We start from the raw sequence: 25,638 nt of genomic DNA, 5'->3' as shown, positions 1-25,638 counted from the left end.
TGGCATAATGAAGTGATGGGTGGGTTATGATGATGGTCCTCAGTAAAGGTTATGGAGATGTAAAGGGTGCTGTAAGGGACAGGTCTTATGGCTTACTTTTAGCAGGTCTGATTTACCTTTGGAAGACTCACCTGCTCTGTCTGTAAAAGGAAATAGTTTCTTAGGTTCAGTTAGCTTGTAAATCTTTTGAGGGAAGAACTGTTTCTCATTATGCATAGTGCCTAGGATGTTATAGATCCTTAGAGTCTCAACCTGAAGAAGCATTACAACAGTAAATGCTGATATTTATGAAGAGAATCATTACAGTTACCTTGCACAGGACACAAAAATTCTTACTTTATAAATAGGCAGAGGATATTTTTTCTCCCTTAAATTTTCCACACAACCCTCCTATTATTCTTTATAAGGACTCCAAAAAAAATAACAAAGCTTCTCCCATAATATTTTTATTTCAGCAGTAAGGAGAAGCTTGCAAAGAACTTTATTGAACCCATAATGCTTTCTGTTTTGGGGTGGAAAATGATCAGATGTGGTAACAAAGGCCAGCCTTTGGTCTTTATGTAACTTCATTTCTGCTTTTGCATACACATGCACATAAACTTGCAGAAAACACATATTGGACTTACCTGCTCATTTATCTAAATTCCAATCAAATGCTTCTGCTACACATCATTAAAAACAAGGCACTTGGGCCTGCACTGTTTACAGATGGGAAATAACACAAATAAAACAGACTGAGTAAGGGCTAGACCTGGTGAGGACAGGAAAGCTCTCATGGGAATGAAATTCACCAAACATTTTGTGTCAAATCGATGGGATTGGATGATTCTGACCCTCAAATTCACCTATGAAGGTTTTGTTGAACACCTAGATAAGTATTTAAGAGCAGTTTATGTAGCTCACAACAGGCACAGTAATAGCCACAGAAGCAGTAGCAGCTCTCTCAAATCTTCTAATTAACTGGAAAGTTAACTGTCCTGGAAAGACACTTTGATGGAGTACATCCCAAACTTCTTGCCTAAGTTAGTCTTCAAATAAGGATATTATCTGTAACATGAGCAGAGAGGAAGCTGTGTACTGATGTGCAAAAGGAATTCAGAGAGAGATTGCCAGCAATGGTGCATTTGCGTTATTAGGGTCTCCCCAGAGCCTTTCCTCCAGGCAGAACCACCCCAGCTCCCTTGGCCTGTCTTCATAGCAGAATAGGTGATATGACAACCATTGTCTGCCTCAGTGATTTCTAGTGTGATGTTGGGCAAGTAGGAAAGTGTTTGACCAAGTTGACATGTTCATCCACCCCTTTATTATGCTTCCCTTCAGAGGCTGCACTGCTTAAAAGAGTTCATTCACAAGTCAATGCAATTCCTCCATTAGATACACAATCACACTTCTTGTAAGTGTGCTAGTAGGGAAGGGGATTTGGTTTGTCTGGTATTTAACAGTGGACCAGTCATTTAGGGATCAAAATCAGGCTGCATAATAACCACCACTAGGAAATTTCACTTGGGATTATAGTCAGGGTTTTGTGGTTGGTTTGGGTTTGGGTTTATTTGTGCCTGAGAAGCAATAACGGAGCCATCGTAATCTTGGAATGTTTAGATACAAGACTGTAGTCTTCCACTGGCATTCAAACTTGATATCTCTTTGTCTACTGCTGTTTAAGTCACTCCACCAGTGAGCAATGATCAAAACGTGTGATCTGAGCAAGGGCAGACAATGGGAGGGGTAAGGAAGTGTTTGATGTGCCAACATGTGAGTTGCAGTGTGTCCCATGCAGGGACTGGGGGCTCTGAGGAGCAGCTCGGCTCCCCCCTAGATGAGGATGAGTTTAATGGCTGTGGTAGTGTTAGGTTGGAGGTTGGACTTGATAATCTTACAGGTCTCTTCCAACCAGAACAACTCTATGTACATACACTGAATGATGTCAGGAATAGTACAGTGTAATAGACAATCATGACAAAGTAATTCTATAATGGTTTTCCTTCTTCTAGCTGCTTGCTTTTGCCTGCTACTTGGATGCACATACTAAGCCAGTACTTGCAGATGAGCTGTTTGCATGTCTTTCCTTTCATTCTTCCATTCACCCCTCTATCTTAATATTTTAATGCTTATGTTACATGTCATGCAGTGTGAGATTGAAAGTTTCATGTCAAAGTACTGTGAGCAGAGGTGTAGAATCGAATCGAATAGAATAGAATAGAATAGAATAGAATAGAATAGAATAGAATAGAATAGAATAGAATAGAATAGAATAGAATTAACTGGTTGGAAAAGACCCCTGAGATCATCAAGTCCAACCTATCACCCAACACTATCTAATCAACTAAACCATGGCACCAAGCACCCCATCAAGTCTCTTCTTAAACCCTTCCACTGATGGTGACTCCACCACCTCCATGGGCAGTCCATTCCAATGGCCAATCTCTCTTTCTGGGAAGAACTTCTTCCTAACATCCAACCTAAACCACCCCTGGCACAGTTTGAGACTGTGTCCTCTTGTTCTAGTGCTGCTTGCTTGAGAGAAGAGACCAACTACCACCTGGCTACAACCTCCCTTCAGGGAGTTGTAGAGAGCAAGAAGGTTTCCCCTGAGCCTCCTCTTCTCCAGGCTAAGCAACCTCAGCTCCCTCAGCCTCTCCTCATAGGTCTGTGCTCCAAACCCCTCCCCAGCTTTGTTGCCCTTCTCTGGACATGTTCCAGCAAGTCAACATCTTTCTAAACTGAGGAGCCCAGAACTGGACACAGGACTCAAGGTGTGGCCTAACCAGTGCTGAGCACAGGGCAGAATGACCTCCCTGCTCCTGCTGGCCACACTGTTCCTGATCCAGGCCAGGATGGCATTGGCCTTCTTGTCCACCTGGGCACACTGCTGGCTCATGTCCAGCCTACTATCAACCAGTACCCCCAGGTCTCTTAATATTGCTGCTTCTCACTTTAAACAGTTGAGATAAACCAGTGGTTAAAGGCATAGTTTGAGTTTGATGCTCTCATGACCTAGATGTTCTTCACAGTAAGTTCTTCACAGAAGGAGTAATTGGTTAGTGTAATAGGCTGCCCAGGGAGGTGGTGGAGTCACCATCCCTGGAGGTGCTCAAAAAACGATTGGATGTGGCACTTGGAGCCATGGTTTAGTCATCAGGAGGTGTTAGGTATTAGGTAATAGGTTGGACTTGATGATCTCTGAGGTCTTTCCCAACCTGCTTGATTCTACGATTCTATGTGACATTGGCTTATATTAAAACATCTGACTTCCAACCTCCCTTGATTATTAACAGATAGCATCATGTTTGGAATGTGAAGGTGTGTTGGTGAACTTTTTAGCAGGAAGTTTTAATCTTTTCTTTAAATGATTATTTAATGAATTTAATAGTTTTAATTTATGAAACTAGTTTTTTTCCCCTGCTTGTTTCAAAACCAGTCTTTAACTCTGAAGCTTGAAGTCACTCTCCAGAGTGACTCCTGCAGGTTCACTGTTTGGGGTTCTTTTCCTTATCTGCAAGGAATTTTTATGACTGTCACCTGTTCTGCCTGTACTCCCTTGGCAGGTGTATGTTTACTTTTATAACACCATCAGTAAAACCTTGTAAGGTGAGCTGAGATCTTTTAAGATCTCCAGAGAAAACCAAAATAAATACAAAAAGTTCAGAATGAGGGTGCCAGTGACAACCTTGAATTGATTCCAAAACAGAAACAAAAAACAAAAGAGAAGCAAAACCTGATAAGGAATGCTGGAAATGACTGAGTCATGCCTACCAGTCTGGCTTTTGTTAATAACTGCCCTGAATCACAGAATCATCACCAAGGTTGGAAGAGACCTCAAAGATCATCAAGTCCATCCTATGCAGCTGGACTCTTGGCTGCGTGGGATAGGAACAACCCTGCTAAACTATTTTTGGGGGGAAAAAAAGCAACCAAACAGTTCATTTATGGAGAAATCAAATTTGGAATGGCTAAAACTCTTTGCCTTCAACATCAGAAAAGTAAAATTCCCTTGATTTTTCATGTCACAGTTGCATTTGACTTGAAGTTTAATGTAAGTATATTAAAATAGGTTAGTTGTTTAGGTGGGTTGGATTGGTTGAAGGGTTGGATGTGATGATCCTGAAGGTCTCTTCCAACCTGGTATATTCTATATTCTATATTCTATGTTCTATATTCTATATTCTATATTCTATATTCTATATTCTATATTCTATATTCTATATTATAAATATCAGAGAAAGAAGCTGAATGAAACAAGTACCTGTGCTCTGAACTGAAGGAAAAAGCAGACAATGGTTGCATTCCCCCCTCACAGCTCTGTTTTAATCTCCTATAGCTCTGCTGTAGCATAAACAGCAGAAGTGCACTGAAAAAGCACAAGCCTGGCTATTGCCTGAACCACCCTCTGAAAAAGAAACTACTGAGGGGCTGCTCAAGACAGCCCTGGCAGTCCAGACAGGAGGCTGAAGGCACTGTCATAGGCCTCCTCTAGGCAGAAACTCCAGCATCTCAGTTTTCCACCAGAAGAACTGCAACATAACCGTTGGCATTAGGGGAGCTTCAACTTCCAGAGAACATCAGGAGGCACACTGCAGCACTCGGACCTGATGAAGTAAACCAAGATTTGTCCTCAAGGGAGGTTTAGGCTGGATGTTAGGAAGAAATTCTTCACAGAATGAGTGATTGGCCATTGGAATGTCCTGCCCAGGGAGGTGGGGGAGTCACCATCACTGGAGGTGTTTAGGAAGGGACTGGATGAGGCGCTTGGTGCCATGGTTTAGTTGATTAGATGGTGTTGGGTGATAGGTTGCACTCGATGATCTTGAAAGTCTTTTCCAACCTGGTTAATTCTATTCTATTCTATTCTATTCTATTCTATTCTATTCTATTCTATTCTATTCTATTCTATTCTATTCTATTCTATTCTATTCTATCCTATCCTATCCTATCCTATCCTATCCTATCCTATCCTGGATGATCTCAAAGGTCTTTTCCAACCAGGTTAATCCTATCCTATCCTATTCTATCCCATCCTATCCTATCCTATCCTATCCTATCCTATCCTATCCTATCCTATCCTATCCTATCCTATCCTATCCTATCCTATCCTATCCTATCCTATCCTATCCTATCCTATCCTTTTCTATTCACCCCAGTTGATACCCTGTAGAGGACAAACCCAATGAACTTGAAAGCTGACTTTGGTTTGTTTCTCAGGAATTAACGTGATCACTTGGCTTCTGTCCAAATTCCATTTCACTGCTGATGTGGTTTTAATTGTTAAGATTTCCTTTTCTTTTCTCTTTTCTTTTCTTTTCTTTTCTTTTCTTTTCTTTTCTTTTCTTTTCTTTTCTTTTCTTTTCTTTTCTTTTCTTTTCTTTTCTTTTCTTTTCTTTTCTTTTCTTTTCTTTTCTTTTCTTTTCTTTTCTTTTCTTTTCTTTTTTCTTTTCTTTTTTCTTTTCTTTTCCTTTCCTTTCTTCAACAGGCCATAAATCAAACCACTGGGTACTCTCCTTCCCATTCTCTAATTTTAATATTTCATATTAAGCTATGTATGTTCCCAATAAACAAATTAAAGTAATGGAATATCTGCATCATATCCCCCCACCCCCCCCCTCCCCGTTTGCACTTCCTCAAGAGAAACTCAGCAATTAAAAATAATTTGGTTAAATGCAATTATTAGATTGGTCTGGAAAGCTGGCAGTCCTAACCAGTATTTAATCACAGAATCACAGAATCAGTCAGGGTTGGAAGGGACCACAAGGATCATTTAGTTCCAACCCCCCTGCCATGGGCAGGGACACCCCACACTACATCAGCCTGGCCAGAGCCTCAGCCAGCCTGGGCTTAAACACCTCCAGGGTGGGGCCTCAACCACCTCCCTGGACAACCCATTCCAGGGTTTCACCACTCTCATGGTGAAGAACTTCTTCCTCACGTCCAGCCTGAATCTCCCCACCTCCAGCTTCATTCCATTCCCCCTAGTCCTATCACTACCTGAGATCCTAGGAAGTCTCTCCCCAGCATTCTTGGAGCCCCCTTCAGATACTGGAAGGCCACAATAAGGTCACCTCAGAGCCTTCTCTTGTCCAGACTGAAGAGCCCCAGCTTTTTCAGTCTGTCCTCATAGGAGAGGTGCTCCAGCCCTCTGCTCATCCTCCTGGCCCTTCTCTGGACACGTTCCAGCACCTCCAGATCCCTCTTGTAATAGGGGCTGCAGAACTGGATGCAGTACTCCAGATGGGGTCTCACCAGGGCTGAGTAGAGGGGGAGAATCACCTCCCTTGACCACAATCTTCTTGAGGATGGTACTTCAAGAATTCCCCTGAATCTTCTGCTTGAACCTACCTGCCAAGAAATACTCCTGTGCAGATGACTGTGAAATTCCGGAGATGTTAGAGTGATAGGCCACTAAATTTTAAGTAAGGAACATTTTGTACAATGCACTTACTTCTATTGCTCAATGGAAAAAAAGGTATTTGCAACCACTCCCAATTAATTCTGCAGCACTAGACCAGGCTGAGCTATCTCGGTTGCACTTCTAAATTCTTCTGGTCACTAGCAGCAATTATGAGACAGGTCCTGAAAACAACCAATAACAATAAAAACCCTTCCCTGTGAAAATAGACTGTGACATAAACTCCATGTGAAGCACATCTCATTTCATGGTGTTTTAATAAATAACATGAAATTATGCATCAATTATATGTGATGTTTATTTTGTCAACTCCCACTCTCCAAGGGGACCAAGTAAAGGGGTTTGTTTGTAGGTAAAGTCCTCTTCCATAGAGTTGAATGGCTTCTTAGAGGCTGGCCAAAGTGAAGTTTCTTTACTGCTTCTAATGGTTGGCTATAACAGATGTGAAGTTTCAAATGCTCAGTGCTGTATTTCCACTGAGTCCTTAATTCACTACTTTGTGTTAGGTCCTTAAAAGTTACATTTTATACTAAAGTGATAGTAGTAGTGATAGGACTAGGGGGAATGGAATGAAGCTGGAGGTGGGGAGATTCAGGCTAGATGTGAGGAGGAGGTTCTTCACCATGAGAGTGGTGAAGCCCTGGAATGGGTTGTCCAGGGAGGTGGTCGAGGCCCCGTCCCTGGAGGTGTTTAAGACCAGGCTGGATGAGGCTCTGGCCAGGCTGATGTAGTGTGGGGTGTCCCTGCCCATGGCAGGGGGTTGGAACTAGATGATCCTTGTGGTCCCTTCCAACCCTGAATGATACTATGATACTATGATAAAGGCATAGAGCTGAATATTTCATGTGGCTTGCTTAGGGAAATGACTAACTCCAGTCTTAAGCTTTAAACTCCCCCTAACCACACAGATGTTTTATACACCAAATTATAATCAAAGGCAGGGTAAAGGAAACAGCAGAGTAGGAGGAAACAGGCTTAGGAGTGTATTGCATGGGTGGTGAGGAATGAGTATGTGTATATTTGCAAGTGAATGTGACATAACTCAGGGCCAGAGTTTGATTACAGTTACACTGCAGTAATTCAAGAGGAAAGCCCTTGAAATAACTGGAACTTTTGCAAGTCAGTGCGATCAGAAGCAGAATAAAGTGACATCATCATTTGCCCATAAATGCATGCGATCAGACACACCAAAGAAAATGCAGGCAGCTGTTTGCTCTATGCCCTGACCCTGCAGTGAGAATGCCACATGGAAAGATAGAGTGCAGAAGAAATAAACACTAGCTGCTCTGTTGTAGCAAACAAGAAGCTGAATGGAAATTTAGCTAGGGGTTCAGATTTGCAATTGCAAGTAATCACAGAATGTTAGGGGCAGGAAGGGACCTCGAGAGATCATCCAGTCCAACCTCCCTGCCAGAGCAGGATCACCTAGAGCAGATCACACAGGAACACATCCAGGCAGAGCTTGAATATCTCCAGAGAATGAGACTCCACAACACCCCTGGGCAGCCTGTTTCAATGAAATAATTCTTCCTCCTGTTTCCATGGAACTTCCTATGCCTCATCTTCCACCCATTGCCCCTTACAGAATGTCTGTTGCACTTGGAAGAAACATTTCTGTTGTGCATGGTATCCATGCACAGCCTCTGAAGAGATTAATGAAGGGGGGGGGGGGAGGAGGGGAAAAGCACAATATAATAATTCAGGTATTTATATGGTAGGCATTTTGATTAGCAGAACTAAGATGTCATGGACAGAATGTACTCCTTGATTCAAATTTTCCATGTCAGACCCAGCTTTTTTATCATAGGATGGTCTGGACAATAAACACTATGACTGACCCCATTCTGTTTGAGAGTGTTTTGGCATACTATCAAAAGTAGCAAAGTCTGAAGAAGTCATTATAAGAAAACAGAGAAATGAGCCAATGTCAAGAACAGGAAGGGATTATTGCCAAATCCCTGTCTCTTGCGTCAATTGGTGTTGGTGAGTAGCATCAGTCATGTCTCTGTCCTGAAGGTTCACTTTGCTGTTTATGACTGGAGTTTATGACAGCTGAGAGTCCAACCTCTGTTTCACTTTTCCCCCAGTTCCCTTCTGGTGCACTGGATGGATTCCTGCAAACTAGAGGAGAACAGTGCCACTGAGAACAGCTGGCTCCTGAACCTCCCACAGCACTGGAGCTACTGCTTGTGTGCTGTGACAGCCTCAGTCAGAAAGAGAAGTGTGCTTCTTTCCTCTCACAAAAATAGGACTAACATTAGGTTTTCCCACTGTCCTGTGCTGATCAGATTAACTAGCAGCAGATGTGGCCTGGCTTGTAAATACAGAGCGTGACTCAAAGCCCATTGCTGTCCCTAGGAGCTGTGTGTGCAGCAGAATCACTATTAGCTTATCCAAAGCATTTTAATGCAAAGATTTTAAATCATCTAAGAAAAGGGTTGAGAGAAAAGCAGACTTTTGATAGTTTGGGTTGGCATTTTTTGGACCATAGTCTGGTTGAAAGGCCACTGGTACAAGAGGGTCTTTTTTTCAGTACTCTTTGGACCAGACCCTTAAAATATGGTCCCAGCACAATCACTCCCCTAGTGCATGATTGTTTCTTTGCACCTTGCTCTCACATGCCCAAATTTATACTAACATATATGCCATGTGTATCAAATAAGGTATAAAATCTTTGAACCGAACAGAATAGACTGGACTTGATGTTCTTTGAGGTCTTTTCCAACCTTGTTGATTCTATGATTCTATGATTTTCATGCCCAACATTTCCTTTCAAACTCATTTATCTTTCTCCCTCTTCACTCCCACACCCCTGGACTCTCATATTTTGTGTGACAGCCTTACTTTAGTGCCTTCAATAAAACAGCCTCAGCCAGTGAAGCAAATAGAAGCACCTTATGAGGTGTGACTAACTTCTGAGTGCAGCCTTTCCCTTTGCTGCTGTTTATAGATGACATAGGCGCCCTTGTTGGCCCTGCAGCTCGTTTAATCGACTTAAAGCTAGCAGCCAGCAAGCGAAACAGAAACATGGCATTTGTTAGCTTTTTGATCCCCTGCCTTGTGGTCAGCACTGATACTGCTTTCTCTTGCCAGAATCCTGCTGACTTTGTGGGTGCCAGTTCTCCAGGGGACATTGTTATTGGAGGCTTGTTTGCAGTCCATAGCAAAACGCTGCGTCCAGAGGAGTATCCCATCAAACCAGTAATTCAGAATTGTGCTGGGTGAGTAATGCTGGAAACTGAATATAGAGCACAGAAGAGATCACTGATGTGGGAGCATGTTCCTCTTGTAGTATGACCAAAAAAATCTGCTTTTTCTTGTGTTGTTCTTGTAGTGTTCAAAAAGATCTTTGACATCGCATCAGTTGTGTATAATGTAATACAGGATGGCAAAGTATGGCAAAGCTACAGGAAAAAAAAAGTACTGTGGCTGCCTGAGGAAGGGAATGAATATTTGATCCTGTTTCAGCCTTCATATACAGCCAAATGGCCCTGGAATGTTGTGCTGAGGAAGAATGTAATTTCCATGTAACAGCTAATTTGCTGCTGCCTGTCTGAAGAACTCTGCTGAGGAACCACTAGAAGACCTCAACCTCCGAAATATTTCCTTCTGCTCTGAAATATTTAGTCTTAGATTCATAGAATTGCTGTGGTTGGAGAACACCTCTAAGATGATTTGGTCCCTTCTTGCTTTCTTGCTTTTGATGAAAGTAAATGCATTTACTGGGCAGCTGAAATAAATTGAAATAGCTTCCCTGGCTTTGAGAGATGCTTCCTGAAGATCTTACTTGCAAGTTTTCATCTAACCTATTTTATGATTATCTTTTTTCTCCCCCAAAGATGCTGCTATTCAGGTGCATTTTGTGATGTGTTTGTTTTGCTTAATCTCCCATTTAGGTAAGACAAAAATACACCAGCTTCTCCTCTTTGGTACACTAAAAAGAACACAAAACATACTACCCATCACTTCTTTTTAGGAGCTGTCGAATTCTAAGGGATATGCTCAAAAGAGCCTTTGCTTCAGTCTGGTTCACAGTGATTATTGTATTTTTTCCTAAAATAAAGCTTCTGTGTTTCTTGGCAGCTTTGAAATTCAGATTTTCCTTCAGACCCTTGCAATGATCCATGCCATTGAAACCATCAACAATTCCACCCTGCTACCTCAAGTGACGCTGGGCTACGAAATCTATGACACCTGTGCAGATGTGACCAAAGCCATGGCGTCTGCTCTGAGGTTCCTGGCTAAATTCAACTCCTCTGAGGATGCTGTCGAGTTCAGGTGTAACTACACAGACTATGTCCCAAGAGTTAAGGCAGTCACTGGAGCCAGCTACTCAGAGGTGTCGATGGCAGTGTCAAGGCTGCTGGCTTTGCAGCTAATCCCACAGGTAGGTTGGAGGCAACTCTTTCATTTTGAACAGGCAGCCAGATGTTTAGTGTGAAGGTATGGTTCTGATCACTGGGGCTGCAAAAGCCACATTTGCTACTGGGTAGGATTTGGCTCAGCCTAAGGGTATGAGGAAGGATGAGATTCAATTCTAAATGGAGTGCTTGATTCACCTGTCTAAGCAAAGGCAATAAGAACTCTTTTACATGCCTAAGGTACATGAGTCCTGTGCTATTGCAGAATGATCTTGGGCTCCTGTCAGTCTGGCTGCACCATTAGTCAATCCTGTGCCAGCTAGTCCAGTGCACCTGGGATGACACTGGAGGACTTTGTTTAGGCAACAAAGTCACACCCACCATGTCTAGCCTGGCTGGGGATGAATATGACAATACCCAGTCTCAAGCTGGGGAAAACAAACAAACAAACAACAAAGCAAACCCCACCAAACCCAACCAACCAAGCCAACCCCACAAAAAATCCCACCAAAAACAAAGGACCAAATGGGTTCAGAAATTGGGAAATTCTTCCTGAGAAGAAAACTTCCCTGCAAAAGTTTGGATGTTGGAATAGGGATGTGAGAAATAGCCTTGTAAACCACAGTTTTACTTCTGTTACTCTTCAATCAGTTGTAGAAGGGAAAGAATACAACTCTCTAGGTACACCCTGGTCCTTCCCAGAACATCCTTCTCTACTTCTGAGAGGTTTAAATAACAATGTTCCATTCAGACTTTTCTAGCTGCTTTCACAAGAAACACTGAACAAATCACTCATATGAAAGAATTGTAGCATTCTGTAGCATTGTTTGCTGTTTTCCTGGGAGGTTCTTCTAGCAGACTTAATGATTCTTTGAAATGTAATCATCAAATCCTGGACAGAGGACACAGGTGTGGGTGAGCCATATAAACATACTCAGTGATGGGAAAATACTTCAAAATGGAAGAGCATCAGCACTTGGGAACTCCTGCTAAGCCTTCCAATGTTTTAAATACTGTTTTGAGGAGTATGTTGATGATATCTGAACAGAGGAAACCACAATCCTTATGCCAGCATGCCTGTTGTACCCATTTTGAGAGGTTTTATTCTCTGCCTTCACTGAAGCAATTATGTGGATGAGGATGAGAATAGTAGAATGAGTACTGAGCATCAATCTGCATCCTAAGAACAGGATGAGGAGATCTGCTCTCTTTGGCTGCACCTGGTTGATGCTCACTCACAGAATGAGGGAGCCTGGGCCAGGCTGGATCAAAGAGCAAGCAAAGAGCAGCCTTGGATCTCTTGGTGTCCTTTGGAGGAGAGTACCTCCATAACCAAATTGTTCGCTCTCCCTAGGTCAGTCCTGCATCATCAGCTGAAATCCTCAGTGACAAAATCCGGTTTCCTTCTTTCTTCAGGACTATCCCCAGTGATTTTCACCAGACAAGAGCCATGGCCCACTTGATCTGTGAGTCTGGGTGGAACTGGATTGGAGTAATAGCCACTGATGATGACAATGGACGTTTCGCTCTGGAGAGCTTTGGGGTCCAGGCCATGGCAAACAATGTTTGCATAGCTTTTAAAGAGCTGCTGCCTGCCTATCTGTCTGACAACACCTTTCAGACCAAGGTTGATCATGCCATTGAGAGGATTGTCAAGGAAACTGAAGTAAATGTTATCGTTGTTTTTATGAGGCAGACCCATGTGCTCAAGCTATTTCAGAAGGCAATTGAGAGGAATGTGAACAAAATCTGGATTGCAAGTGACAACTGGTCAGCTGCAGTCAAAATCAGTACAATTCCCAATATCAGGCAGCTGGGAACCATTGTGGGATTTGGATTTAAAAGTGGAGACATCTCTGCTTTCCAAGACTTTCTGAGAAACCTTCCTGAAAAGCCTACTGAGAACAACAAGTTTTTGCATGAATACATCGTGCTTCTGTCGGTCTGTGCACACCTGGATTATCATGATTTTCAAATGTGCATCTCAAACCAGTCCCAGGATGATCTCTTGCAAAATGTTGAGGATAAACATCAGATCTGGAGAGATGACTTCTTGAAGGCTAACATTGAACCAGGATTTATCCACAGTACTAAACTTGCAGTCTATGCCATTGCTCATGCCATTAAAGGGCTATGCCAAGACAGAGACTGCAAGGATCCTTCTGCTGTTGCTCCCTGGGAGGTATGATGTGAATTCTTTCAGGCCTCATTCTCTCTGCATAGCTTGCATCTCATTTTTATTCTCATATTACTGAATTTGCTAGCTTGATCCTTTTCCTAAATGCCTTTTTACTCCTGTTCCTGGTTTGCTTCACCAACTGAAATCACAATCTATGTCCTAGACCAGCAGTATCTAACTGTTGCAGTGATGAGAACTAAACTTCATTTCTGTCTCCTCTTTCCTTGGCCCATGCAGATGCAAAGGCTCCTGGCACTAAGCCATGGCTGTGGTCTGCTGTAAACAGAGAAAGATTGAGGTGGAAGTTGTGGCTCAGTTGGTAGTGCATCAGACCCTTAATGGGAAGGTTGTGAGTTCAAGACTACAGTGGGCAGTAGTGTCCTCCCTGAGGAGGTCATGAGGTTTGTGGTGACAGGTTGGACTCGATGATCTTTGAGGTCCCTTCCAACCTTAGGAATACTGAATTATTGCATTTCACATAGAGAGAGCTAAGTGGTGGTGGGTAACTGCGTGCTCACTGTCTCCTCTTTCATGGGTATGATAAACTCATGACTCCACAGGTGCAGAGAAGATCTTTAGCCCCTGGGCTTCCTTAGCTACCCTAACACCTCCCCCATCACCTTCAAGAGCACACAGAGCAGGCACCAGCTCGAATGAGGGCTCTAGCCTGCAGGTTCCTTGCTGGGACACCTTGCTAGCTACTCCTGTGGGACAGAATACAATGCAGAGTCAATCTACAGTCACATATCAGCTATTCAGCTGCTAGTGGTTGGTCCTGTGGCTGCAAACCACTGTAACACACAGCAATGAGGGCTCTTGAGAGATGGAGATATTACAAGATAGGAGCATTCCCCAAGGCCTCACATTTCCTCTCTCACCATATTTTCAGTCTGAATTCAGGTATTTTTCTCCCTAATGGATCTTTATTTGAAAGTGCAAATGCAACAGACTGTTCCTCTCCCTGGTCTTGATTTATGCTGAAGTGAATGGTAGGAAAACTAGACACAATCTTTAAGATGGGTGAGGTACTTGTTATCAAACTCTGCTGGGTGGGAAAAGAAGAGGAAAAATCAGACAAGCAAACCTGACCTGACCTTTTACCCAAGAACCTGCTCAGGAGTATTCACTTTTACACTTTTACTCAGGGGATTAAACAAAAGTTCATTTAAAAGTCAAACAAGCACTGAAGCACTGTGGCTTGCTCTGACCTCTTATCCTAGGTCAGGGCAGGTCAAACCAAGATAGGAGATTTGAAAGGAGAAAAAAAAGCAGCCAGTAACAATAAGACTCTTACATGAATTTGTACAGGCAAATGTGGCAAATTCAGGACTGCTCTGCAAGGGATGCAACTCTATGGAGCTGCACTTATGTCACTGCTGACTTAAATCCCAAACCACCCAAATTGAAAGTCCTGCTAAGAGCCTAACAGCTCATGAAGAAGATGGAAAGGGATCATTATTCCCCCTGTACTGTTTTGATAATACATTTATTCTGCACTAAATTTAAACTCTCTAGAAATGAATATTAATATCTATATAGCCTTGGAAGCAGCTGATCCATATCATGCATCTCCACATCTAGAGAAACTACAGTCACTGGTGTTACAGGCTTTGCAAAAATATCCATCAGTGACATCAAAATGTTGCTATTTATTAGCCTACCCTGCCTGAGGCTCGAGATGGATTCTAAAGGCTCTGTTGTTCCCACACTGCTAGAGAAACTGGGAAAGAGAAAGATTAAATGACTAGCCTGAGTATATACCATCAAAAACACTCCTGTTCAGTCCCACACAACTAAACAACATCCAACTCAAATGCAATATTGATTGGAAGCACATTTTGATTCCTCACAATGTGGTGAAGATGCAGTGACAACATCTGGACTCTCAAAAAAATGTGGATGTTATACATGAATAAATGGATAACATGACATGTTATGTACACCAGATGAAGAAAGAAAGAGTTATTTCTCCCTGTCCAGCTCTCATAGTGAGAGGCCTTGAGCACAAGAGGCTGAGGGAGCTGGGATTGTTTAGCCTGGAAAAGAGGAGGCTTAGAGGAGACCTTCTTGCTGTCTACAACTACCTGAAGGGAGGTTGTAACAAGAAGGGGGTTGGTCTCTTCTCCCAGGCAAGCAGCACCAGAACAAGAGGACACAATCTCAAACTGCACCAGGGAAGGTTTAGGCTGGAGGTGAGGAGAAAGTTCTTCCCAGAGAGAGTTGTTAGCCATTGGGATGTGCTGCCCAGAGAGGTGGTGGAGTCACCCTCCCTGGAGGTGTTCACGAGAGGATTGGACGTGGCACTTGGTGCCATGGTTTAGTAGTCATGAGGTGTTGGGTGACAGGTTGGACCTGATGATCTTTGAGTTCTTTTCCAATCTTATTGATTCTATGATTCTATGATATGTATTTATAAACAAGCTTATAGATTTTTAAGGTCAATGTAATTCCATGTCAGATATCAAATGTAACAGTTACAAAGGCAATTTTTACTCCTAGGATATTACTCCTAAAAAGCAACATTTCTTTTTTTACTTGATATCATGACACAGCTGTTAAACTACTGAGTTTATCATGTTGCCATGATGTGTGTTATTAATCCTCATGCTCATGTTCAGCTCCTTGAAGAGCTTAAAAACGTTACAGTCATTGATGACGATGATAAGGAAATCAAGTTTGACTCCAATGGAGATATAAGCACCAGATACAACGTGCTGCTTTGGAAAGAAATTGATGGCCATATGGAAATCACCACTGTGGCAGAATATGACCCAGAGAAAGGTGGCTTTATCTTTGAGGATGAAGAGAAGAAAAAAGAATTTCTGGATTTAAAGGTAACTTTTGGTTTGTTGATGTAGGTGTTCAAGAGGGGATTGGACGTGGCACTTGGTGCCATGGTCTAGTCATGGGGTCTGTGGTGACAGGTTGGACTCGATGATCTTTGAGGTCTCTTCCAACCTTGGCGATACTGTGATATTGTGAAATTTGTTTCATGACTTCTTCTTCCTCCAGTATTTGCAACTGAGGTATTTCCCAGCTAGAAATCTCTCTTGTGGCCTCATGTCCTCCTTTCAAAGTAAAGAACACTCCCTGGGTATATTCAGCCACTTCCATGCACCCTGAGAAGCAGTTATCAGGTTCAGTGCTTTGAAACTGATTTCTCCAGAGTGGTCCTAGGAGGTTTCCTAAGATGAGAAGTCATGTCTGCCTTAAGGATGCTAATCTAGAATCTTGAATATGGGGTTTAAAACAAAAAGTGACTCCCCTCTCATGTATCACCACCACGTATTTTGTATGGAGGAGTCAACTCTGTTGACTTTACTGTTTAGAAGAAAAACAACGGCCATGTTTTGCTGATTATTTGTTATTGTTAAAGCTGAGGTCAGCACAACTACAGGAGTCTGAGGTAGGTGGTGCCACCTGGAGACCTGGCACCGGTGCAGACAGGACTAGTGGGTGGCCCTGGCCAGTTCCAGCTATGCTGTTCTGTTACCTGTGCAGAGGTGGAGGTCTTAGTTCATTGTACAGCTCTGTGCTGTAAAATCTATAACGCTAATAGCACAGGGAGAGGATGTTGACAAGCTGGGCTGAAGTCAGCATGTGGACTCAGCTGTTGGAAAAGGCTGAAGGCAGAGAAAGCCCTCAGATCTTGTCCCTCTTTATGGCACTGCCCAGGAAGGCAAGGAAATGTCTCCATCTCCTCATGAGCATCATCTTAGAGGGAGAAGAAATAGCAGTGTCTCTCAGGGCTGCTTCTCCATTTCACAAATAAAAATGTCTTTGGAAGGGTGTCCTGAACACAGACCTCAAGAGAGTGCCCTGATCAGGCACCCCAGAGTGGTACTTTCTGGCTCAGGGATGAGCTGCCAAGTATCAGGAATGTCTGAGCTGCAGTGCAGAGCATCTGCCAAGGTATCTTCCCTGAGCTGAGGTGTCTCCCTTAGGCTCAGAGCAGCTGAGCAGGGGGTCAGAATCTTCCTTGTGAAGCAGTTCACTTGAATCCCTCATCAGATGCTGCTGAGCTTCCTTTGGAGCTCTTCACCAGTAGTCTGAATTCCAGGTTCAGAGCTGGATGAGACACTTTGGTCTGCATTTTAAAGATGCAAACCATTCTGCTGATTGGCATTCAGGGCCAAAATGATAAAATCATCAGGTCAGTAATGCCCTATCCTCTCACTTATTGATTGTGTGGACAAAATACAGTAAGCATCACTTTTGGGTGCCCTTAAAATATGTCAGATCCAAAAAGAGAGTGAAAAAGGCAGAATTACAGAAACATTATTTTAATGTTTCTTAGCAATTAGTTGTACCTCAGCTGATGGTTTTTGTCTTCTCTGCACACTACAGAAGGTTCAGTCAACATGCTCCCAGCACTGCAGGCCAGGCCAGATGAAGAAGGTTACAGAAAGTCCACACACGTGCTGTTATGAGTGTGCTTACTGCCCAGAAAACCATTACAGCAACCAAACAGGTAAAGAATTGTGATCCAAATGAAGGTGTGTTTAGACATCGATACAATTGTGTTGTTTGGCTATGATGTGCCTTGGCAACCTTGGCTATAACTTTGGGATGGGATTAAAATATTTGTTTTGCACATAAGAGTGTTCAGCCTTGGTTTAAGTGCCCTTTACAAGACCAAACTTAAAGCGATTTGATTTTATTTGGCCGACTACCATTATCCTTTGTTAGGATGGAAAGTCTGGCTGATTTATCAGTGATGCTGCCTCTCATTAAAATAGAGCCTTGCTTCCCTGTCTTCCTGTAGTACACCCAGCCTGATAAGGAAGACAATTTTTTTATGATGACCCTGGAACAGGTTGCCCAAAGAAGCTGTGGATGCCCCATTCCTGGAAGTGTTCAAAGTCAGGCTGAATGGGACATTGTGCAACATGACCTTGTGGAAGAAGTCCCTGTCCATGGCAGAAGGTTGGAGTAGATGATCTCTGAAGGTCTTTTCCAGGCCAAACCATTCCATGAGTCTCCAAAGGTCCCTTGAACTTTGTATTTTGCTTACCAGAAGACTTTTTTGTCTTACACAGAGAGTACTGTGAAGTTTGATATATCAGTAATGTATTCTAGTATCAAACCTGATGTGTACTTTACCATTGGTTCATTTATTGGTTCAAGCAACATTTTCAATAGGCAAAAATTAAATGTAGAAGAGAGAGATGGAATTAGGAAAAACCTGGAGCAATGCACTTTTAATATTGTGAGAGCAGAAGGAAGTTAAATTCTCTCTTTTTAATTCAAATAACTGTGAAATTTCTCCATGGCAGAGAAAGCAACAGTAACTTTTCAAAGCATGACCTAAAGCAAGGTTTATTCTTGCTGGTGTGTTTCACAAGCTGCCAGCAAATGGTAAGTTGGGTGTTTTCTTATCTGGTTGAAATAGGTAAGGAAAGAAGTTCAAATGTCTCTGAGATACTTGATTTAATCTCAAGTCATTGTTCAGGCTGCAGTTAAAGTTTGTCTGTCCAGAGCTCTGGCCAGGTCACATATCGCTGCTCAGCAATGGCCAAGGCACTTTTAAGTCCCTGATAATTTTCTCTATCCCCTCCCTGCCCCTGGCTGCTGGCAGATCCTGCTCCCAGATGGCAGACATTTGTCTTGTGCCCCTTTTGCTGCTGCCGCTGCAGCCACTGCTGCCACCACTACCATCACTGCCACCAGAGTCTCCACCGCCACTTCTGTCAGCACAGCCATCACTGCCACCACTCCCACTGCTGCCACCCCTTCTGTCATCACTGCTGCTGCTGCCACCTCAGCCGCAACAGCCACCGCTGCCCCTGCTGTCACCGCTGCCGCCCTTGTCACCGAAGCCCTGCAGCTCCTCCGCCTGGACGGTGACCGCCACAGCCGACGGCAATCAGTCTGTTCCTCTCAGCATCCCTGCAGACATTGCTCCTGCAGCTCAAGCCTCGTTAATCCACCCACAGTTCGTTTACCTCGGGTTTCTAAGCTATCTCCTTTGTTTCTGCTTTCAGATATGGATTACTGCTACCGATGCAGCAACAGAACCTACTGGGCTCCTATCAACAGCACCACATGCTACAGGAAGACAATCCATTTCCTCACCTGGACTGACTGGTTTGCCGTTTTCCTCCTCCTCCTCTCTGCCTTTGGGGTCGTGCTGGTTTTGTCAGTTAGCATAATATTTGCTAGGAACGTGCACACCCCGGTCGTGAAGGCATCTGGAGGCCTCCCTGTCTGCTATGTCATCCTCTTCAGCCACTTCCTCATTTTTTTAAGCACTGTCTTCTTCATAGACGAGCCCACAGCATTCAAGTGTAAAACCAGACAAGCCCTCTTTGGCATAAGTTTTGCACTCTGTGTTTCGTGTATTTTAATAAAGTCACTGAAAATCTTGCTAGCCTTCAGCTTTGACCCCAAGCTGCAGAATTTCCTCAAGTGTCTGTATAAACCTGTTCCCACCGTGGTCACCTGCACTGGAATTCAGGTCATCATTTGCACCTTCTGGCTAACATTTAGGACACCTTTTGTGGAGCAAAATTTCTCCATGCCAAGAGCAATCATTCTGGAGTGCAACGAGGGCTCCATTGTGGCTTTTGGGATCATGCTGAGCTACATCGCTGCCCTCGCCTTCGTTTGCTTCATATTTGCCTTTAAAGGTAGGAAGCTGCCAGAGAACTACAACGAAGCAAAATTCATCACCTTTGGCATGCTAATTTACTTTATAGCATGGATAGTGTTCATCCCTGTCTATGCCACCACATTTGGCAAATACCTGCCAGCAGTGGAAATCATTGTTGTGTTAATATCCAATTATGGGATCCTCTGCTGCACTTTTCTTCCCAAGTGCTATGTCATCATTTACAAGCAAGAAACCAACACAAAATCTGCCTTTCTCAAAATCATTTACACTTACTCCACCAAGAGTGCCAGCAGCGTTGCTGTTAGCCAGATCTCCTTGGATTCAAAGTCTTCCAGCTCCCGAGCTACTGTCCCAGACTTGTGTAAATCTGAGAACTCTGTGAATGGAAACAGCCATTGCCAAGTGCCTGGGCAGATACTGACAAAAGGAAAAGCTCCTCCTAAAAGTACTGCAAGGACTGTGGTCAGGAAAAGACTCTCCAGCATATGACTAGGCAGGATTAAAGCACTAGAAGATGAAAAGCCATCTTAGGGAGCCGTTTCTCTTTCAGGTGTCTGTCTTGCCTTCTGGCATCCCCAAAGAGAGCAGGCCACGTGAAATGTCTTCTCTTCTGCTACTTCAGCAGTTATCCATTACCAGATTTACAAAGCTTTCCTTGCTCACAGGGTCCAGCCCTCATTTCTGCAGTCACCTTGAGGGGCAGACCCCTTTACAAAGCTTTCCTTGCTCACGGGGTCCAGCCCTTGTTTCTGCAGTCACCACGAGGGGCAGACCCCTTTAGCAGTTCCCCTCCTTCCCCATCCCACTCATGTAGGCCTGCAGGAACCTCTTCCACCATCTGGCTTCCCCAAGAAAGGCAGAAGCATCAGGAAATTATTATTTCAGTCAGACATGTAGGAGGGAACATATGAGTTTGCCTGATTTTTTTTTGTTTTGGGTGGGTTTTTTTTGCATCTTTGATGCCTGATTGTTTAAGAACCTCTGGTTCTCACCTGGCTTTGTTCTGCAGATCAAAGAGAATCTTCTCCCAGCCTTTGTTTGCTGTGATAAACAGGCTCAGTCCTTTAGTCTCCACCTTTAAGATAAGCTTTCCATTCTCCTGCACATCCCAGACTAAGCCTTTTCACCTGGTATCAGTGAATCCTTCTCATTTTTCACTGCCCAGAACTGCACATCTTATTCTAGATGAGTGCTGCAGGAGAGTTTAAAATTCCTTGTATTTGCAGGGAGGGTCATGAACTAGAAATAGGTCTGCATAAAAATCAAAGGTCTTCTCTGGAGCTCTGTAGTTGTATATATGTTCATCTACTTCTTTTCCCTGTACTCAAAGGATGCTCCCCTCATCTGCTTCCTCTGATGCATGAGGAGGGAGGACTCACTCTGTTTGTCTCCAGTTATCTGCTCCACTGAAGATGTAATGTCCACTAATTGATTCCTCTCATCAGCCTGGATGATGTAATGACCAGGATCAGTATGAACACACCCTGGGAATCTTAGCTTTTCTGATACATGTTCTAAACCTCTCATTTTCAACGTGACAATGACAAGGCACCATGCCAGCACAGAAGCAGCACAAGGATGAGCTGATATGGGCTGCTCTGGATGAGTCTTTTCCCTCCAGCTCCATGAACACAGAGCTGTGCTGTGCCTTCTGTACAGGAAGCAAAAGATGTGTTCACGGGAGGAGGAATTTTTCTGTTGGGACAATGAGATCACAGAGCTTTTTCAAATGCTAAACAGCAGAGCTGTGTTGTCAGTCCAGGACTGTGAAGAGTATTTTTACTGTCTCCCTAAAGCCCACGGTCTGGACCATAGAAACTTCTGTGCCATGCTTAGACTAGATATTAGGAAGAAATTCTTTACAGTGAGGGTGGTGAGAGACTGAAACAGGTTTCCCAGGTAGGTCATGGATGCTCTTTCCCTGCAGGTGTTCAAGGCTGGGATGGATGAGGCCTTGAGTAACCTGGGCTAGTGGAAGGTGTCATTGCTCATGGTAGGGGGGTTGGAGCTAGGTGATCCCTGGATGTGTTCATGGCACCTGGTGCCATGGTTTAGTCAGGAGGTCTGTGGTGACAGGTTGGACTCGATGATCTTTGAGGTCTCTTCCAACCTTGGTGATTCTGTGATTCTGTGATCTTCAAGGTCCCTTCCAGCCTAAACCACTCTGTGAATCTATGTTACTGTGAAATAATAAGAAATTCCTTGAGTTTTGTCTGTGCTTCTGTTGAGATCAGGGACAACTGGATATTGTGGCAGGTCAGAATAAGATGCTGTAGATTTGGTGTTACACAGACAAATGCATTGCTAACAATGCACAATATACCTATTTTTCTATCTGTGTGCTGTAACCCCTACCTGATTTTTCTACTCATGTTTTGTTAAAAACAGCTAGAGAACAGCTGTGTCCACTTTAGCAATGGACACAGGCAATGAAATTAGTTGGATATTTAGACTAAGGCTGTGAGGACATATTCTAGAAGTCATTTGAATGACAAAGGTGCCACTTCCATGCATATTTGAGTATTTGTGTGTGTTCTGTAGCTGGCTGGAAGAATACAGACTTATGCACATGTATCTATGTGATGAATGCTGATCATACATCCATTGCTATGAATGCTGGCAGTTTGGCTCCCAATGCAGCAAAATGTCTCTCCCCAAAAGAGAGAAGCAAAGCTTCAACTGCAGGATGACTGCCAGCACTAAGCTGGCTAGGAAAGTTAATTTGTCTCGAGTGTTGACTGGGAGTTTATTGCTTTCCAAAGGGTTGACCATGTCATGTTTTGAAGGCATAAGGAAAGGGGATGATTAAAGACATATTGTTGTTTAAAAATGAGTTTGCTCACTTAATTCCCTTACTTTTCTTCATGAACTTCAGTTTGGCCTGAGCAGCAGTCCATGCACCTGTGCAGTGTTTTTATCCAGGAGGTCTCAGCCTTCTTCTTCTAAATACCCTTCAGGTTGAAATCCAAATATGGAAGGGCATTCCCCCAATGGGGCAAGGGGAAAAGCATCTTGAGGGGCAGAGTGTGGTGACAGAAATGTGAGGTTCTCTACAGAGGTATCTTTAAGGATAAACATCACAGAATTGATGGCAGAATTTCAAAGGAGTCCTACATGCTGTGTCTGCCTCTCTCAGGTCTCCTGCATCAAGCACAGTCAATGGTGAAGCTGAGAATACACAACAGATTTTCTAGCTAGACTTGGCAGAAAAGCAAGTGATGCTTGTACAAAGCTGTGTTACACATGGGAGGGGATTTAATAAATGCTTATAAATATCTGAGGGCTGGGTGTCAGGAGGGAGGGGACAGGCTCTGTTCACTTGCTCCCTGGGATAGGACAAGGAGCAATGGATGTTAACTGCAGCACAGGAGGCTCCACCTCAACACAAGGGGGAACTTCTTTACTGTGAGGGTCACAGAGCACTGGAACAGTCTCCCCAGAGAGGTTGTGGAGCTCCTTCTATGGAGACGTTCAAGGCTGGTCTGGATGTGTTCCTGAGTGACCTGATCTAGATTGTATGGTCCTGCTCTGGCAGGAGGGTTGGACTTGATCTCTTTGGGTCCCTTCCAACCCCTGACATCCTGTGATCCTGTGATATGTTTTTAAATGCCTCATCTGCAAGAAGCAAGTGATCATATATAGGCAGAACGTAAAGGGGTTGTGCTACCCTATACAGAGAACAACTACAACAAAAAATAACAAACAACTACCAGAAAATCAGGGTTCATGCAGTTCTCTGCTCTGAAGCTCTTTGGTGAGCTCTGAGAACTGCTTCTGTGAGCTTCCTCCCAACAGCCCTGTCTACAATCCTTGGAACTACAATGATTCTAAATGTGTGGGTTACCAGCATGAGTAGCAACTAACAGCAGCTTTTGGGATGCTGCTCCTAACACAAAGCTAGGCAGCCCAGCCCAGATGTGCTAATTCTTCTTGCCTTTCCCAACCATGTCTCCAGAGACAAGGAGCACTGCTTGACATCACACTGCTCTCTTTGAGCTGGGATTGTTTAGCCTGGAGAAGAGGAGGCTCAGGGGTGACCTCATTGCCCTCTACAACTACCTGAAGGGTGGTTGTAGCCAGGAAGGGGTTGGCCTCTTCTCCCAGGCAACCAGCACCAGAACAAGGGGACACAGTCTCAAGCTGCGCCAGGGGAGGTTTAGACTCGAGGTGAGGAGGAAGTTCTTCACCAAGCGAGTAATTCGTCATTGGAATGGGCTGCCCAGGGAGGTGGTTGAGTCATCGACCCTGGAGGCGTTCAAGGGGAGATTGGACGTGGCACTTGGTGCCATGGTCTAGTCATGGGGTCTGTGTTGATAGGTTGGACTCGATGATCCTCGAGGTCCTTTCCAACCTAAGTGATACTGTGATACTGTGAAGAAGGCAAAGGGAATACAGGCAGACTAGGATGAAAGTAAATGGCCTCAGGTTGCACCAGAGAAGGTTTGGATTGGATGCTAGAAGAAACTTTCTCACTGAAAGGGTTACTAAACACTGGAACAGGCTCCCCAGGGAGGTGTTCAAATCCCCATCTCTGAAGGTGTTTAAAACATGCAGATATGTGATGCTGAGGGACATGCTTTAGCACCAGTCTTGGCAGAGTTAGGCAATGATTTGGCTCAATGATCTTTTCCAACCAAAATGATGCTATAATTCTATGATTCTATGACCACAATCCCAGTATCACCCTGTAGGTCACTTCTGTTGATGTGTCTCCATCTCCTGAGAGGGGTTCTGAAAGAGGCCAGAGCTGCTCAGGGGTGTGGGGGTGTGCAAGGAGGTGTGTGATTTTCCTCTTTGTCATTCTGACAAGGACATGAGAACGCCAGTATGGAGCTTTGACTCGGACAGCTGGGTTCTCGTGTTCAGAGAACAGCTCATTAGCTAACAGAAATCTTGTTCTAAATTGCATGTAGGAAGACTGATTTTGGGGGTTTCACTTTCCTATTTCATTTTTTGAGTTGGTATGAGTTAAATGGATGGGAATGGCTTTGATGTTTTACTAGTAAGGACTTATTACTTCAGTGATTTTGGAAGGGAAACTGTACATGTGTGAACAAGGAAACATCAACATGTGAACAAGGAAACATCAACATGGGACTAATTACCAAAAAGAAACTGCTTTGTTGAAAATATTTCCAGATGGGAATGTTGTCCAAATCACATTTCCTTGGGTGAAGCTTTCACACCAAGGACAGTAGAACTTTGTAACCACGCTTTGGTGGCGAATTTATGATCTCCTCCACTCAACAATTTGTTCCCAGAGAATGTTGCTACCTCTGGCTCTGCTCCTGAAAAGAGATAACTGAAGGTTTTAGCTGCAGATGATTCGAGAGTCCTCAGCAGTGGTCAGGCTGAGGACAGGCAGTGATAGATCCCTGGGGAGCAGGGCTTCCTCTGTCCATCCACAGACATTCTGGCCTTGGTTGGTGGATGGAAAATCTGATGCAGCACTGCTGGTGCACCAGGCACAGCTCTTCTGGGACACTGGTTATGTTCTGTGGACACTGGTTATGTTCTGTTAACACTGGCATAGTGCTGGCACAGGATGTAGCTTACTAAGTATGCATCCACTGCTGACTTTTCTGCATTTTCTTTGAGGATATGTTTGTACTCAATTTTTATTTTTCATTTTCTATTAAACAAAGGTTTAGTCTGTCCAGGATGTGAAAGGCCAAAAGAAACAAAACAAAACAAAACGAACAAACAAACAAAACCCCAAATATCAGAGTTTTTCAAGTGAGGTAAACAGAAAAGCTTGTGATGGGAATCAGTCTGAGTCTTCTGAAACTGGCGAACAAGCACTGGTGTAGGCAGGGCTGGGTTGCGGGGCTGGAGTCCACCCTGGTCTAACCTTCGGCTGAAGCACCGCTGCTCTGTGCCCCAGTTGTGAGCTGAGCGCTGCAGTGTCCCTGCTAGAAATCGCCCCGGGAGTGCCCGGAGGAGCAAGAGGGCTGCTCGCAGCATCGCACCCCGTGCCGGCGGCCACCCTGCCTCTCCTCGCCTCGCCCCCGGGCGCGGTTGGAGAGGGGCGGGGAATAGCGGGGCTGGTGCGGGAGGGGCCGGGACAGGGACCGGGGCTGGGACC

At 44.0% G+C, this 25,638-nt stretch overlaps 1 protein-coding gene across 1 annotated transcript; it reads left to right on the top strand.

Annotated features, from left to right (window-relative positions):
* The first annotated feature begins 9,427 nt into the window (after positions 1–9,427).
* On the top strand, positions 9,428–22,351 carry GPRC6A (G protein-coupled receptor class C group 6 member A). The gene is made up of 6 exons (XM_068162353.1): positions 9,428–9,621; positions 10,484–10,787; positions 12,116–12,943; positions 15,559–15,774; positions 17,288–17,411; positions 18,925–22,351. The coding sequence occupies exons 1-6, from the start codon at positions 9,428–9,430 to the stop codon at positions 20,040–20,042; spliced, it is 2,784 nt and encodes a 927-aa protein (XP_068018454.1). The 3' UTR covers positions 20,043–22,351.
* The last annotated feature ends 3,287 nt before the right edge of the window (positions 22,352–25,638 follow it).

Source organism: Melanerpes formicivorus, unplaced genomic scaffold (assembly GCF_026170545.1).
Source record: "Melanerpes formicivorus ecotype bairdi unplaced genomic scaffold, bMelFor1.0.p_v2 SCAF_63, whole genome shotgun sequence".
Classification (NCBI taxonomy): domain Eukaryota; kingdom Metazoa; phylum Chordata; class Aves; order Piciformes; family Picidae; genus Melanerpes; species Melanerpes formicivorus.
The sequence above is the reverse complement of the archived record's forward strand: the minus strand, read 5'-3'. Positions and strand labels throughout refer to the sequence as shown.